The sequence below is a fragment of the Hylobates moloch genome, unplaced genomic scaffold (assembly GCF_009828535.3).
Source record: "Hylobates moloch isolate HMO894 unplaced genomic scaffold, HMol_V3 SCAFFOLD_11, whole genome shotgun sequence".
In the NCBI taxonomy this organism is placed as follows: Eukaryota; Metazoa; Chordata; class Mammalia; order Primates; family Hylobatidae; genus Hylobates; species Hylobates moloch.
In genome coordinates, this window is record NW_026652286.1 from 84,457,240 (window position 1) to 84,474,980 (window position 17,741).

Genomic DNA, 17,741 nt, shown 5'->3' on the forward strand with positions numbered 1-17,741 from the left:
TTAGGATAATGGCATTATGGCTATGTTGAAACAAAAGTCCTAACACCAAAAAAAGGTGACTCTGAAGGCTGCTCTAATATTCTTATAATACAATGAACTCATTATAAACCATTAATAGTAGAAAAGCAGAATGGAGGTGGGATGGGGGAACTGATCATATGGCATCCAAATCAGACTGCAAAGTCTGAAATTAAATCTTTTTCCAAACCTCATATGAATTTCTGTTCAAATCTGTCTTCCATAAAAGAAATGAGAGGCACTAGACATCCAGAGCCACGACAACTTGAGAAAACACCAGCTGTGCACTACAGAATCAGAGCAAGCAAAGCAAACGACAAACCAAACTTTCTCCAGTAAGGCAGACACAGAAACAAAAAGGAACAAAGAAAAGCATCATGCTTCTGAGGAAGTCCAAAGCTTCCCTTACTTCACTATCAAATTTGGGGAAATCCCTGTATGGCTCAGATTTTATACTTTTGTTTGAAGTACTATCTCGTGGATTACCTTAAGCAACCTATCAGGTTAATATACACTTCTTTAAAAGATAGAAAACTCAAATAGCTTGTTCTCTTCTCAGATTTTTTTTTGAGATGGAGTTTTGCTCTTGTTGCTCAGCTGGAGTGCAGCCGGTGCAGGGTCTTGGCTCACTACAACCTCTGCCTCCTGGGTTCAAGCAATTATCCTGCCTCAGCCTCCCTAGTAACTGGGATTACAGGCACCCACCACCACGTCTGGCTAATTTTTGTATTTTTAGTAGAGATGGGGTTTCACCACGTTGGCCAGGCTGGTCTTTAACTCCTGACCTCAGGTGATCCACCCACCTCGGCCTCCCAAAGTGCTGGGATTACAGATGTGAGCCCGTGCCCGGCCTCCTTCTGAGATTTTATAAATATTTCTACTTCCCTGGGTGACTGTGTAAATTATATTGACTTCCTCACTTAAAGCAATAATAAAGCTCTTCCTCCTGTCAATTTAATTTGCCACAATTCACCAAATCTTCACAAGGGTTCAATGGATCAACAAACACAGACTGAAAATTCAGTAAGCCAACCATTTCCATAGGAAGAATGTGGAAAATAAAGTAAGTAGGATTTTCCTTCAGTTCTTGGTATACACCATTACTTGCTCTTTCCTCCCAAAACACCTACCATCTCTTATGCCACTCACCATGAAATCTCTGCAGCAGGTATTCCATAAGAGAAGTCAGTGGTAGGACTAGGAGAGCCAAAGCAAAGGCTACATTGAAATTCAGAAATCCATTAATTAAATAGAAATACCAGGGTTCTGTACCTGAGGGAGACATAAAGGTAAGAAATCATTAGTGGATGCCTTTAACACCTATTATGGTGCTTGACATATAATGTTCTTTGTTGCAGTAACACTGATGATCCCATGCCTCATGGGAATGAGAGTCCACAGCCCACTCTTCCCATGCTAAGCCACACAAAAGAAGCACAAGAGCAGAAGATGGAAGAGAATGGGATTGGTCATGAGGATTTAGGGAGAAATCAAGTTTCAAATAGTCAGCTGTATTTTCTATACTGACCACTATATCTAGCCCAAATTGCTATGCCCAAATAGAACTCATACTTTTGAGAAGCACCAAATAATTTAAATAGCTTTAGAGCCACATAGGGCTAAAATAATAAAACTGCCATTTCAATTTAACTATTCTCTCAATATCTGAAGACCAAAGGAAAGAGTGATAAAAGAACTTAGTTGGCGGCTGGGTGTGGTGGCTCATGCCTGTAATCCCAGCTACTAGGAAGGCTGAGATGGGAGGATTGCTTGAGCCCAGGAGGTTAAGGCTGCAGTGGGCTGTGGTCGTGCCACTGCACTCCAGCCTCGGCGACACAGTGAGACCCTGTCTCAAATAAAAATAAAAATAAGGAACTTAGTTTGAGCTATTCAGGCCTCTCCCATTTTGTTTTCACCTGCTTGTCCCATTTACCTTCTAGCATCTTTCCCCTTGATATGCTCAACCACTATTGTATAGTCGCTTACATTGGGCAACATGTGTTTGGTATAAAGCAACAACCCATTTTTCTTAGATCATGTTCAGAGACCCAGGCCTTGCTGAGAAGCTTTAAGGATTCAGAATGAAGCAAAATCACTAAAAACACAAGCCTTACTCACACTATTTTTTATTCTTTAACTCAAAATCCTTACACCCAAATGATGAGAAACAGACCCCCTCTGCACATTTAGCAGGTTTTTCATCTGCTTTTCCCCTCTGTATGATTACTTCAATCAAGCAGTGAATGACACATGCGGGTTTTAATCACTGTGTGTTGTGACACCCGCCTTGCACCATAGCAATTTCCTGCAATCAGCATTGCTTAAAAGGGTAATCAGAAGGCAGAGGAATAGTCAGAAAAACCTGACATTCTTGCAGCTTGCACAGCAAAATAAGATTAGAAACCAAACCCAAAATGCTAGAAACATTTAGGGGAGAAGAGGGAGGGAGGTTACACTAAGGAAAAGTTCAAGTTCAACTGTGTGTCACCTTTGGGGGAAGCTCACTCCTTCCTGTCTCAATACAACGATAGAGATGATTCATGAACAGAGGTCCTATTCCAGGCCCAGTTCATTAGGGACATTTTAATCTTGTATTCTTTACAAACATACATTTGGGTTATAGAAAACTAATGGATGGTTTTATTTTCAAATCAAAAATGTCTTTTCTGAATCTTAATTAGAATTTAACAACATATTTTTTAAACTGAGTCCTTTAGGATCCAATTTCCGGAGAGGTAAGCTTTTGCACAATTCTCTCCTGACCACCAGTGCGGAGGCAGTGCTAGCAACCTCTGACTCACCTTTTTCTTAACAGGATTCTGGAAATCTGAGCTTGTGAAGAAAAACCAGAGAGTGACCAGACAGAAAGGGGGTTATCCTTTCTATTATCTATTACAGATGTTAAGCACCAATAGGAAAAAGCCACTTGTCTCTTTGATATTTGCAAATATAGACTGTTTTTTTCAGGAAAGCACTTTAGCTTCCAGAAAATATTTGTCTCTAACACAATTTACTATACCCTCCTGTTACAGCTATCTTTTTATCTAGGTATACTGTACTCTGAGATGAGGAAAACGAAAGTATTAAGCTGGTAAATGCAATCATTTTTATGTATTCAGAGCTCATAAATCAAGTTTCCAACTAGGCTGTGAACATTTCATAATAGATTGTTATTTCCCTGAAAGATGGGGCAAAAACTGGGGGATAAGCCAACAGTGAAGAAGGTTCAAGTGTCAACAGTCATAAAAACAAGGGCAAAAGGGAACAAAAAGAGTGACTTCTATCAGCCAGAGTCCTCCCCTGCTTGATGACACATCTGCCTTAAGAAAGAAAAGGGTATAAACTTTTATCTCTTTCCAGGGAGATATTCAATGCTGCTGCTCAGAAAACATCAGAGCTGAACTATGCAAAAAACCATGTCAGAATGACAAGCTAAACGCTGAACTGGTGCAAGATGTTTAGGTGAAGGAAGGCTGGCAGCAGGGTCTCTGCAGGGAGTGACTCACCCATCCTCCTCTTTATGGAAAGTGCCTCAAGTCCTTTCAATCAAATGAGCTAAGGGAAGCTTTCAAAGAAGCTAAAAGAAGGGATAGTGTTTACTGCTCCATAGATTGAATGAAGGAGAACTACTTCCCAAAGTTATAATTTTATAGAACTGTAGGAACTCAATCATAGTAAGTCATCCTTATAAATGTCAAATTTGTACCACCGAGAGGGAAAAGCCACTAGGTTCAAGAGAAATGATTAACAAAAGAGCAAAGGCTCTAGAACAGTTCTGGCTGGCAGTGAATTCTAAGCAGGACCAATAAGACCCCACTGGGGCTTCTTCCTCTGCCACTGCAATTATGGAAACCTGTGGGCCTCCCAACAGAGGGCATTTGCGGGTATCGTCTGAAACTTTCCATCCAGTGATCAGACAGATGTTGATAAAACACATAAACAGGCAATGGGATCCTGTCCTAAGCTGCAAAGTGGCAACCTGAACAGACTCACTGTTCTTTCTGAGGCAAGAGCATTTCCTCTAAGTGTATTCCCATGCCTTCTCCAGGCCTGTGTACTCCTCAGCAGAGAGCACCACTCTTCACTCACCAGACAAAAATACTTGCCAACATCAACATCTGAGAACTTGAAATGTTATGAGGGGCAAAATCAGTGCCAAGACCAATCACTTTCTTTTCTGCAACACTAAATTTCACCTCTTGATCTCTGACCCCACAGAGATGTTTTGCCCAAGACTTCGCAATTCCAGTCTATCCTATTCTAAATTTTCTAAGTGCCAAGTGTTCTTTACCTTATCCAAACACTCCTTCTTTCTTCAACAAAAGGGTCTGGTACAGCGCTCCCATGTAAAAGAGAACTTGCCAGTGTGCACGTCACTCTGCCACTCAAGCTCACTAGGGGCTCCTGATCACTTTCCAAGCCAAAATGCACAAACCTTCAAAGGTATAATTTTCCACCTATTCTATAGATTGGATCCTATCTTCTCCCAACCTCAACTCATGCTCTCTGCTTCAGTAAGCTTATTCTCTGGTAAAGTCTCAGTAGCCAAACTCCAGGGTTTTGCTAAGGGTCTTGTTTTCAATGCAAAGAACACGGGCTTCGAAGTCAGACAACACTAGACTCTTATCCCACTTTTGCTACTTTTTTAACTATGTAGCATATTCCTCATCATCTCAACCTCAGTTTCTTCATCCAGGAATACAGATAAATAAGGTCTGTCTGAGAGTTTTTTGAGGGAAAGAAGATGGTATGTGAATAACTTCTGACACATAGTAGGCATTCAATAATCAGAAGATATTGTAATTAATATCTTTCAAAATGTACTCCCTTTATTTCCCCCAGCTTCAAATGAAAGGTGTCAGCTCAAGTCTAGAATATCTCACTAATACATGCTACCTAGCCAGGAAAGTGTAGAAAGGTCCCTTTGAAAACCAGGAACACAGGCTGGGCGCGGTGGCTCACGCCTGTAATCCCAGCACTTTGGGAGGCCGAGGCAGGCGGATCACAAGGTCAGGAGATTGAGACCATCCTGGCTAACACAGTGAAACCCCGTCTCTACTAAAAATACAAAAAATTAGCCAGGCGAGGTGGCGGGCACCTGTAGTCCCAGCTACTCGGGAGGCTGAGGCAGGAGAATGGCGTGAACCCCGGGGGTGGAGCCTGCAGTGAGCCGAGATCGCGCCACTGCACTCCAGCCTGGGCGACAGCAAGACTCTGTCTCAAAAAAAAGAAAAAAAAGAAGAAGAAAACCAGGAACAGTTCGTGACCAGCCTGACCAACATGGAGAAACCCCGTCTCTACTAAAAATTAGCCGGGCATGGTGGCACATGCTTGTAATCCCAACTACTCGGGAGGCTGAGGCAAGAGAATTGCTTGAACCCAGGAGGCAGAGGTTGCGGGGAGTCGAGGTCGCCCCACTGCACTCCAGCCTGGGCAACAAGAACAAAACTCCATCTCAAAAAAAAAAAAAAGAAAGAAAGAAAAGAAAACCAGGAACAACAGAGAGGGTAAATATTTATACGATTATAACCACTACGGAGTGATTGAAATCATCTTGCTCATGTCTGAATAGTTTCTACCTAAAATCCAACCAATGCTGTAAAAATAAGTTTTTATAAAGAACTCAATATTCAGTCTTTTTGCTTCAGCAGTCCCGATATTTGACATTCCATTTGTCAGAAATGTACTCCCCTAGCATTTACTAAGGACACTCCTACTCTTCCTTCCAGGCTCAGCTCAAGAGCCACACCTTTCTTGATACCAACAGAGGGACTTGCTCCTATGATTCCCTATCTTTCCCCTGTAGCACATAAGACACTGTCCTGTAATTATCTATTTGTGTGTCTGCAGCCTAATTAGATAGTAAGTACTATGAGGAAACAAGATTAACGCTCAGAAGCAATTTATTCAATGTTTCTTTTTTTTTTTTTTTTTTTGAGACGGAGTCTCGCTCTGTCGCCCAGGCTGGAGTGCAGTGGCACAATCTCGGCTCACTACAAGCTCCGCCTCCCAGGTTCACGCCATTCTCCCGCCTCAGCCTCCCGAGTAGCTGGGACTACAGGCGCCCACCACTGCGCCCAGCTAATTTTTTTTGTATTTTTAGTAGAGACGGGGTTTCACCATGGTCTCGATCTCCTGACCTCATGATCCGCCCGCCTCGGCCTCCCAAAGTGCTGGGATTACAGGCGTGAGCCACCGCTCCCGGTCTTTTTTTTTTTTGAGACAGGGTCTCCCTCTGTCGCCCAGGCTGGAGTGCAGTGGTGCAGTTTTGGCTCACTGCAGCCTCTGCCTCCTGGGTTCAAGCAATTCTTGTGCCTCAGCCTCCCGAGTAGCTGGGGATTAAAGGCATGCACCACCACACCCAGCTAATTTTTGTATTTTTAGTAGAGATGGGGTTTCACCATGTTGGCCAGGCTAGTCTTGAGCTCCTGGCCTCAAGTGATCCGCCCATCTCAGCCTCCCAAAGTGCTGGGATTACAGGCGTGAACCACCGCACCTGACCTTCAACATTTCTTTAACTGAAGTCCATTTGTCCATCCAGTCAAGAAATATTAATAGGCTTAGTATGTTCTTATACATGAGAAATAGCACTAAGAGATGTATGCAAAAACTATCAGCACAATGCATTTTTTTCCTGCTTTTAAATTTTTTTTATTTTAAGTTCTGGGGTACATGTGCAGGATCTGCAGGTTTGTTACACAGGTAAACTTGAGCCATGGTGGTTTGCTGCACAGACCAACCTATCACCTAGATATTAAGCCCAGCATGCATTAGCTATTATTCTGATGCTCTCTCCCTCCCTCCGTCCCCCTCCACAGGCCCCAGTGTATGTTGTTCCCCTCCCTGTGTCCATGTGTTCTCATGGTTCAGCTCCCATTTATAAGTGAGAACATGTCGTGTTTGGTTTTCTGCTCCTGTGTTAGTTTGCTGAGGATAATGGCTTTCAGTTCCATGTCCCTGCAAAGGACATTATCTTGTTCCTTTTTATGGGTGCATAGTATTCTACAGTGTATATAGCACAATGCATTTTTAATTTTCAGATAAGAAACTGTGTGCTTAACATAGCTAATGAGGCACCTGGAGCAGGAGACTCTTGTAAAACAGTCAAAACAATGCCAAATAGTGCCCAACATGTAATAAAGTGAAAGAGCTAGCATTTCCAATACAAAAGACATGCTATCTCGGTGTCTGACAATTTTACTGCCTCAAAACATCTAGAAAAATACAAGTCTCTTATATATACTGAATAGCCTCACCAATTAAAATTAGCTGACAATTATGAAGTACTTTTTGATTTAAAAAGTATTTTATTTATATCTATTATTCTCATTTGGTATCAAGAAAATCTCAAGCTAGCACAACAGGTCTAACTAAAGTGATTCTAGGATACAATAGTAAATGACACACTAATGTAACCCAATGGATACCCCACAATTCATCCGTTCATTTATTCTTGTCAGATCTTTACTGTAAGTCTGGAATATACAAGGAATTCCTACTCCTAAGATGGAAGAAGTATTCTCTCTGCAGGCCTCCTAAACCAAAAAGGAGTTAATACACTAAAAGAATGGAAATCAGGCCGGGCATGGTGGCTCATGCTTGTAATCCCAGCACTTTGGGAAGCTGAAGCAGGTGGATCACTTGAGGTCAGGAGTTCGAGAGCAGCCTGGCCAACATGGTGAAATCCCTGTGTCTACTAAAAATACAAAAATTAGCCAGGCATGGTGGTGGGTGCCTGTAATCCCAGCTACTCAGGAGGCTGAGGCAGGCAAATAGCTTGAATCCGGGAGGCAGAGGTTGCGGTGAGCAGAGATCACGCCACTGCACTCCAGCCTGGGTGACACAGCGAGATACTGTCTCAAAAAAAAAAAAGAAAAGAAAAAGAATAGAAATCAGACAAAAAAAATTTTTTTTTACCAAATTAAAAGATGAGGTAAAGGCACACAAATCCTGCCATCAAGGAACAACTCCCTAAAGTCTGGCTGACTGCAGCACTGTATCAGTCCTGTTTATGGTTGGTATGCCAATTCTCTCTGCTTCAACAAAGTTTTTGCTACCCCCAGGAAAGTGATCAGTTTCTGTACATCCAAAATAGCAAAATCTGAACTGAAGCCATCCCAGGTTCATTAAAGTAGGCAGAAAGAAGTCCCAAGGACTCTTTCCCTGTTAAACGCTGACTGAAATGAACAGCAAATGCCAATATCCCAGGAAAGACTGGCCACTGCTCTACTGGATCTCAAAACCTACCACGGGGGTTCCTGATTGACCCACTGTTAAACTAGCACTGTAAACTTAAATCAGAATTTATTCCTTCTTTCCCACTTTCCCTACCAGCCTGATAATTCCTCTATTTAAGAGCTTCATCCCTGGGCGTGGTGGCTCACGCTTGTAATCCCAGCACTTTGGGAGGCCGAGACTGGTGCATTACCTGAGGTCAGGAGTTGGCAACCAGCTTGGCCAACATGGCGAAACCCCGTCTCTCTACTAAAAATATAAAAATTAGAAGCGCATGGTGGCAGGCGCCTATAATTCCAGATACTCAGGAGGCTGAGGCAGGAGAATTGTTTGAACCCAGGAGGGGAGGTTGCAGTGAGCAGAGATCACGCCACTGCATCCAGTCTGGGTGACAAGAGCGAAACTCCGTCTCAAAAAACAAAAACAAAAACAAAAACAAACAAACAAACAAACAAAAATAACAGAGAGAGATTCATCAATCCAGAGGGATACAAAAAAATCTGTCACTTTCATAAGTCTCTCACAAAAGGTTTTATAAAGAGTTAGAATATCAGTAACCCATTATAAAGGTGGAGAAGTCAATTTTTCAAAATTAACACAAATTAACTCAATTTATTCACCCATACAGAGTAGATATTGTGTTTCTAATAGGCTCTCTGTGAAACAATTTCTACTGTGCAATCTAGATCTAACATCTTTTATTGTCTTGTGAAATAGAATAAAATTTTACAGGTAAAATAAAACAAGAGGCAATCACAAACATGCAAACTCTCCCTAGCTAAAGGGAGACATCTACAGGCAAAAGCTTAGTACTGGGGCCTTTTCTCACACCCCTGGGGATCTTAGAGCCATAAAGGAGCTTTTTTAAAGTTCTTTCACTTAGTAATTATTCTCTAACTGTGCCGTTTATGAATTCAATCCACTGAACAAAGCACTGCTTATCTTAACCTATTACTTGCCACCTAGAATGATAATATTCCCAAAATTCCAGGAGACTCAAGTAAATCTCATTCATATTCTTACTTTAAATCTCCTTATTCAATCTGTTGGTTCTATTGGCAAAATGGCACAGGCAAATGATGGACATGGCTAGTGACAAGACTTAAACTGACAGGGGTACAGATAGATACAATCTTAACCTGCTTCATAGCAGAACCCCAAAGCAAGCACTTATACAGAATGTTCCAAGACCCTCAAAAGATTAAGGCTGAAGAAACTATAATTATTTTAATGAAAAAACTGCCTCTCTCATGAGATGTTTGCTGAGTTGGCTGATTTGATCCAAAAGATCTCTAGCTCAGCCGCCCATTACTGTAACTAACTCAAATTCCTTCAGGGGCCAAATGAAACTGGCTGGTGGAGTGAAAGGCATCAGGGAAGGAGTGGAGATGGGGTAAACTGAAAACTGCATCCCCAGACTAAAGGCATTCCATTTTCTCTCTTAACCCTAAGCTGGTCAGTCAACTTCCCCACCCTCCCATGCTGACCCCAGCCCATCCCCAATCGCTGTAACTTTGTCTACAGATTTCCCAAACTTTCTCCCCAAATGCTGGAATTGAAGTAAAGCAAATCTGGAAGAGAAAAAGTAACATCAAATGTGTGTATATATAGAAAATGTCTGGGCTGGGCACGGTGGCTCATGCCTGTAAATCCAGCACTTTAGGAGGCCAAGGCGGGTGGATGACCTGAGGTCAGGAGTTCAAGACCAGCCTGGCCAACATGGAGAAACCCCGTCTCTACTAAAAATACAAAAAAATTAGCCAGACGTGGTGGTGGGCTAATAGCTGTAATCCCAGCTATTCGGGAGGCTGAGGCAGGAGAATCGCTTGAACCCAGGAGGCAGAGGTTGCAGGGAGCCACGACTGCGCCATTGCACTCCAGCCTGGGCAACAAGAGTGTAACTCCAACTCAAAAAAAAAACAACAACAAAAAACGTCTGGGGTATACTCCCAGGTGTTAGTAATAGTTATATGGAGATGATAGTATTATGCTTTCATTTTCTTCTCCTACCATACTGATTTTTTAATAAGAAGAGAAAAAAGTAACTTTTAATTAAAAAAAAAAAGCATCAAAAGCCACAGCATACCCAGAGTCCTCAAAACTCTGAAAGTGAAAATAACAAACAGGAAAAATGGACAGCCAGTATTGGAATATCACATTAATCAAGGAGAAATATTTGAATGGCTACGTGTCATCATTGTGCTATACTCAGATGTCATTTTTAAATAGGAAAAGATAATATCAGCAAAGAAATGCTATATATAATGATATGAGGCAACTGAATTAAAATGTTGAAGTTCAGGCAAATTAAGCTATCTCCTAACACTTGCCCAAATTTCACAAAGCCTTACCATAAAGATCAGGTCCATGAGGAGTAAAGACATTATACAAAACAATGTTGAGTGGTGCAATCACCAACTTCCCATAATAGTAGCTGTCAATGACCACCACAGGCACCTAAAACAGAGCAGAAAATAGTTTTGCTCTGGAAACATTCTCAAAATGCTAATAGGATAAACCTGAGAATGAAAAACAGAATAAACTCCTAATGTTCCTTTTTTCACATCAAAGTTGCTTTCATTACAACTTTAGGACAAAGCAAGTAAAAAAGAAAACTCACCAGAAATAGTATGAGGGCCATCAGCGACCAATGAAAGAAACTCTTCCACCTGTGTTTCATGACCAGCAAATCAAAGGCAATGGGTAAACTATTTAACAGAGAAACAGAGTGGGGAGTTAAACAGATACTGACAGAGACAGGTCAGATTCACACATACCTCATGATGAACTGAGAATAAAATGCCTCTGCCAGTTATAGTGAGGGAAGAAACCTGGTACGTGACAGGATGTCGTTACAGGACCTGTCAGAGTGCTCTGTATCCTACTGATGCATAAGAAATAGAATTACTGAGCTGCTGGAAGGAATTCCATTTTATACACATTTATGAGTAACAGAAATTTAAAATATAAGTATATGTGCCCTACTGTCTTACACCCACCCTGCCAAATAAATAAATACTAACCTCTCCCTCCCATGATTTACTAGGATTTTAGTAATAATGTTATTACAAACTTTTTTGTTTTTTTGAGACAGGGTCTCACTCTATTGCCCAGGCTGGAGTGCAGTGGTGCAATCTTGGCTCACTACTACCTCCATCTCCTAGGTTCCAGCATTCTCCTGCCTCAGCCTCCCGAGTAGTTGGGACTACAGGCACATGCCATCAGCCCCGGCTAATTTTTTTTTTTCTTTTTTTTTTTTTGAGACAGAGTCTCACTCTGTCGCCCAGGCTGGGTGCAGCGGTGTGATTTTGGCTCACTGCAACTGCCGCCTCCTGGGTTCAAGCAATTCTCCTGCCTAAGCCTCCCAAGTAACTGGGACTACAGGTGTGCACCACCATACTCCGCTAATTTTTTTGTATTTTTAGTAGAGACGGGGTTTCACCATGTTGGCCAGGCTGGTCTCAAACTCCTGACCTCAGGAGATCTGCCTGCCTGGCCCTCCCAAAGTGCTGGAATTACAGGCATGAGCCACCACGCCTGGCCCCATCTCTGAATTTATATGGCATCATCATCTCTATCACTGATTTAGCAATGTCATGTGCTGTCACAGTACCTCTTCTGTGATTTGAACCTCTATGTTGTTATGTAAATTCCGCATAAAATTTTGCATTTTTATTTTTTGTCACCCCAACTACTTCCATTTCCATAGCACCTGTATTTCTCCTTTGATAAGTCATACTTTTAATTACTTGTCCAATATCTGTCTTTCCTACTAAAATGTTAAGTTCCAAAAGGGCAGGAACCATGACTGTCTAATTTCTAAAATATCAGCAGTATCTAGCACAAAGCATTCAATGAATGACAGCATACCAATTGCTAACTGACTAATTGTGATCCTGAAATCACTTATCTTGGTAAAAGCGGACTCATCGAAATGTGGCACCCAAGAGGTATTTGAGGAACTCAGTGAAATTCAATGTAGATGAAATAGAGGATGAAAGGAATGGAAGAACTGACAAAAAGAAGCTGGAAAAGTAAAAGGAAGATCATGCAGGGCTTTGTGTGTTATCTTTGAGTTTGGATACCACAGGGCAGGGGTTGGCAAACTTTTTATTTAAAGGACCTGACAGTATATATTTTAGGCTCTGCAGGCCACATACGTTCTCTGTTGCATAGTCTTCTCCCTCTGTGTATGTTTGTTGTTTTTTAAAAACCCTTTAAAAACATAAAAACTATTTAGTTGTTGGGCTATACAAAAACAGGCCAGTTGGCCAACCCCCATGACATAAAGCAATGGAGAAGCTACCACAGAGTTTAAAACAGGGAGGTGATACAACCACATCTGCATTTGAGGAATATAATTCTAGTGGAGTTTGGAGAGCTGATTTAGAGGGGTCAAGACTAGAGAGGAGGAGATCATTTAGGAGGCTGTGTAGTGATCCGGGAACAAGGTGGAGTGAAGACAAGTAATCAGATTCAAAAGATATTCAGGAGATACAACCAATTAACACTGATGGGAAAGAGAGAAGAGTCACAGACAATTTTCAGGTTTCTGGGTCAGTATTGAGGAGACAGCAGTACTATTTACTGGAATAGAAACACAAGTAAAGGAACAGCTATGGAGAGAAGATAATGCATTCAGCAGCTATCTACTAAGCAGCTGGGAATATATGAATGAAGCTCAAGAGAGATAACTGGACTAGACATTAAGCTATGGGAATCACCAAGATGGCTAAGAGATAGCAGAAAGTACAGAAGAGGGCCTAAGATACAATCCTGAGGAATATGAAAATCTGAGAATGTGCAAAATAGAATAGAAGAAAGGAACGGAGATGAGGAAACCAGCCTTTAAATGCAATTAAGAAAACTTAAAATGGCCTATTCTCTTAGTAACTCCCCTTATAAAAATTTGCCCCATAGGTAAATTTCCACAAGTGCACAAAGATATCTATATAATAATGTTCACTGGGCCGGACATGGTGGCTCACACCTGTAAACCCAACACTTTGGGAGGCCAAGACAGGCGAATCACGAGGTCAGGAGTTCGAGACTAGCCTGGCCAATATGGTAAAACCCCGTCTCTACTAAAAATACAAAAATTAGCTGGGTGTGGTTGCATGCGCCTGTAAACCCAGCTACCTGGGAGGCTGAGGCAGGAGAATTGCATGAACCCGGGAGACAGAGGTTGTAGTGAGCCAAGATCATGCCATGCACTCCAGCCTGGGTGACTGAGCAAGACTCCATCTCAAAAAAAAAAAAAAAAGAAAAGAAAAAAAATTGTTCACTGAAGCATTGGGTGTAACAGTAAAAAAATGAAAACCAAATGTCTACCAATAAGGCAATAAGTAAATCATGGAATGTTATGCAACCAATATAAACAATTATATGAATTTAATATATAGAATACCTCTATATATACAGAATAATTCCATTTGTTTTAAGAATGTAGATAGGTATGTATACAAATATTTATATACACAGCATAATTTTTCTGGAAAGATATATACCAAACTATTGGCAGTGACTATCTTTGAGGATTGAGCTAGCGGAGAAGAAAATTAGGAATTGTTTTTACCTTATACAATCTGGTACTTACTTTTTTTTTTACAATAAAGATATAATCCTTCTAAAATAACCTTAGCATCAGATTAAAATATTTTCCTAAATTACCTGTGGTACAGGTAAGAAATTAAGGCACCACACACTAGAACAGAAGTAGTAGGAACAAAGAGTATACAAGGAGCTTGGTGGAAAAAAAGATGCTGGGGGCAAGAAAGAAGGAAGACTGGGCCAGGCGCAGTGGCTCACACCTGTAATCCCAGCACTTTGGGAGGCTAAGGCGAGCAGATCACCTGAGGTCGGGAGTTCAAGACCAGCCTGACCAACATGGAGAAACCCCGTCTCTACTAAAAAATACAAAATTAGCCAGGTGTGGTGGCACACGCCTGTAGCCCCAGCTACCTGGGGGGCTGAGGCAGGAGAATTGCTTGAACCCGGGAGGCGGAGGTTGTGATAAGCCAAGATCGTGCCATTGCACTTCAGCCTGGGCAACAAGAGTGAAACTCCGTCTCAAAATGAATAAATAAATAAAAATAAAGAAAGAAGGAAGACGGGAGGAAACTCAGATTTCAAACCCGAGTGAGTGAAGAAATTCACAGAACAGGGTGGTGCCGTGTGGAGAAAACATCAGCTATAGAGTCAAAAAGGCCTGGATTCAAAAGCAAACACAATCTTAAAGGTAAATTATTCAAACTCTCAGAGTCTACTTTCTCATTTATAAAGCACTAATAATTTTATTTCTCCTGCAGAGCTGTTGTAAGGTTTCAAGATAAGGTTTACAAAGGGTTTCACTGTGCCTAACACATAGCAGATGCTCAATGGTCATTATTCTTATTAGAATTAATCATAATAGTAAGTGCTAAGATAAATATTCTTCCATTTCCCAGAATCTTTGAAAGCCCAATTGATTAACTTCAGATTCTATGCAGACAATATGGAGCTAATCCAACATTAAGATTTACTATATGCCCAGAGATACGTGGGAGAAGAACTGTTAGTTTCTTACCCAAGAGCTGCACTGAATGGCCAGCCTAAGATAGCCCCAGCTGCTACTCCCAGCACAGCAATGGAAGTCTTGTCCATATACCATCCAGTCATGGCTACGAGCGTAGTGTACATACAGAAGCTACTAGGAAGGAATGCTGCAAGAGTAAAGAAGTGAAAAAAAGCAGGAGGACAAGAGCTCGAGGTTAATTAGGTATCAATTAAAAACTGATTAAAAATTTACCTACATTGTAAAATGTCAATAAACAGGTACATAATTGGGGAAATGCTGTATTAGAAAGGACAGCAAAGTGATATTCTTAAAAAAAAAATGAAGTTCAATGACTCTTATTTTTCTCACTCCTGTTTTTTTTTTTTTTTTTTTTTAGACGGAGTCTTGCTCTATCACCAGGCTGGAGTGCAGTGGCGCGATCTCGGCTCACTGCAACCTCCGGTTCCCTGGTTCAAGTGATTCTCTTGCCTGCGCCTACCGAGTAGCTGGGATTACAGGCACGCGCCACCACACCCAGCTAATTTTTGTATTTTTAGTAGAGACGGGGCTTCACCATGTTGGCCAGGCTGGTCTCGAACTCCTGACCTCGTGATCTGCCCGCCTCAGCCTCCCAAAGTACTGGGATTACAGGCGTGAACCACTGTACCTGGCCTCTCCTTCCTGTTTTTTTAGGTACCAACTCAATTATACAATTCTAACCATGTAATTCCTCTCCCAGCCTACACCTCAAATCAAAAATTCATAGAATTCCATGCTCCCCAGCAACACCCCATGATTATATTTCCAGGAAGGGAATATGCTTTAAAAGACTTAGAGCCATTGCTGACAATTTACTTCTGAAGAAGCTTATCTTCCATTGGTCTTCTGAGACTGTCCTGGTCCTAACCTCTAGCCCCGGAAATTCTAGAAAGCCTCCTCAAGGGCCAGATATTGTATGGCAGCAATGCTTTGCACTCTCCATCTGCTGACACAGATAGTCTGGCCTTTAAATAGCCCCCTAATTAGTTCCATCTACCTCAACCTTGTTGTATACAGCAGACGACAGAGTACAGGGTCTCTGGAACAGAAACAATTGATTAAAGTGTTTCTAGTAACTGAACAAAAATGCAGATCTGCCTCTTCTGCCGCAGAAAGTCTGAATCAGTAGGGAAGAAAAATCAGTATCAACTACAAAACAACCACAATTAATAGACAGTGAGGTTTTTTAAACTCAGCAAAGGGTTCAGAGGCTCTGTATGAACAGATGCCTTCAATTTATCTGTGTCTCAAATGAGATTACAAAACTAAAGATATTCTCAGGAATTTTCTACATATAAAGATCAACTGTAGGAGTAGCAGGCCAGGCACAGTGGCTCATGTCTTTAATCTCAGTACTCTGGGAGGCCAAGGTGGGGGGACTGCTTGAGGCTAAGAGTTTGAGACCAGCCTGGGCAACACAGTGAAACTCCATCTCTATAAAAAACTTTAAAACTAGCCAGGCATGGTGATGCATACCTATAGTCCTAGCTACTTGGGAGGCTGTAGTGGAAAGACTGCTAAAGCCCAGGAATTGAAGGCTGCAGTGAGCTATGATTGTGCCACTGCACTCTAACCTGCCTAGGTGAAGAGCAAGACCTTGTCACTTGAAAAGAAAAGAGGCCAGGTGTGGTGGCTCACACCTGTAATCCCAGCACTTTGGGAGGCTGAGGCGGGTGGATCACGTGGTCAGGAGTTTTGAGACCAGCCTGACCAACATGGTGAAACCCCATCTCTATTAAAAATAAAAAAATTAGCTGGGCGTGGTGGTGCACGCCTGTAATCCCAGCTACTCAGGAGCCTGAGGCAAGAGAATCGTTTGAACCTGGGAGGAGGGGGTTGCAATGAGCCGAGATGGCATCACTGCACTCCAGCCTGGGCAAACAGAGTGAGACTCTGTCTCAAAAAAAAAAAAAAGAAAAGAAAAGAAAAAAAAAAAGTAGTAGCAAAGCCACTTAAAAAACGTGTGAGGTACGCCCTTTACCAATAAATGTCAAATAATAATGATGCCATCCAAAGCTGTCAGTTCCAGCTGCAGCGTAGAGGACAAAGGGAGCAGAGGAATCTGAGGGTAGAGCACAGATGCATTTAGGGCAGGCTCTCAAAGTCACTCTGGAGTACAGCCCTGACATCTCTGCATAACAACATCAATTTTGATATATTCAATAAGGGAAAAGTAAGCATATAATTTTGTGCCAGATACTATGTTTTTGTGTATACGCGGTGTATATATGAGATCCTGGTACATACAAGCAGCAACTAAAATTGAGACAATTATATCCAGTAACTTAATTTTTCTGGAGAACTGGGAATAGACTACCGTTTGGCAGTGGGCCACCTTGATTCAGCTTATACAACACTAATGTTCAATGGCAGCACAGTCTGAAAGCCAATGCTCTAGAGTGATGTTTTTATTCTAAATTTCCAGAAGCTTATTATTAAAAGAAAGCCCAGCAGAAGATGCACATAGAATACATATCAAATAATGTATCATCAGTAGAAAACAGAACCATCAACAACAAGATCTTTATGTACAAATAACTTCCTTAAACAAAATAAAAGAATTACTTTCTTTCCACTAATGGCCAAGAAAGGCAGTGGGTGGTTGATGCAAGAATGGAATAGAAAACATCCTGGTGAGACTATCAGCTCTACCATTTATGAATTTTGACTTTTAGTAAATCATTTAATCTACGTTTCAATGTCCTTACCTGCAAAAGTGAGAAAATATTTTTCTTACTTACATGGTAGGATTGTTACAAAGGTCAATCAAGATAATGTAGATAACAGTGCTCTGCAAATTATTGACATGTTCTACAAATATAACCTACATTTGGACAAATGCTTCCTTTAAATGCAACTGTGAACTATTGGTGAACCTGCAATTCCCTCATCTGCCCTTTTACTTACCTGATGA

At 41.5% G+C, this 17,741-nt stretch overlaps 1 protein-coding gene across 7 annotated transcripts in view; it reads right to left on the reverse strand.

The window, feature by feature from the left end:
- The window catches only part of ALG9 (ALG9 alpha-1,2-mannosyltransferase), a 97,721-nt gene that overhangs the window by 68,915 nt on the left and 11,065 nt on the right, over positions 1-17,741 (reverse strand). For all 7 annotated transcript variants that reach the window (XR_009215570.1, XR_009215569.1, XR_009215568.1 and 4 more), the window contains 4 exons: positions 14,819-14,954; positions 10,874-10,961; positions 10,605-10,710; positions 1,168-1,290 (listed from right to left, as the gene is read on the reverse strand). Coding sequence is in view for 4 of the 7 variants with exons in the window: in XM_032167354.2 (XP_032023245.1) it covers positions 1,168-1,290; positions 10,605-10,710; positions 10,874-10,961; positions 14,819-14,954 (453 nt within the window). In the remaining 3 variants the exon portion in view is untranslated. The remainder of the gene's footprint in view (positions 1-1,167; positions 1,291-10,604; positions 10,711-10,873; positions 10,962-14,818; positions 14,955-17,741) is intronic.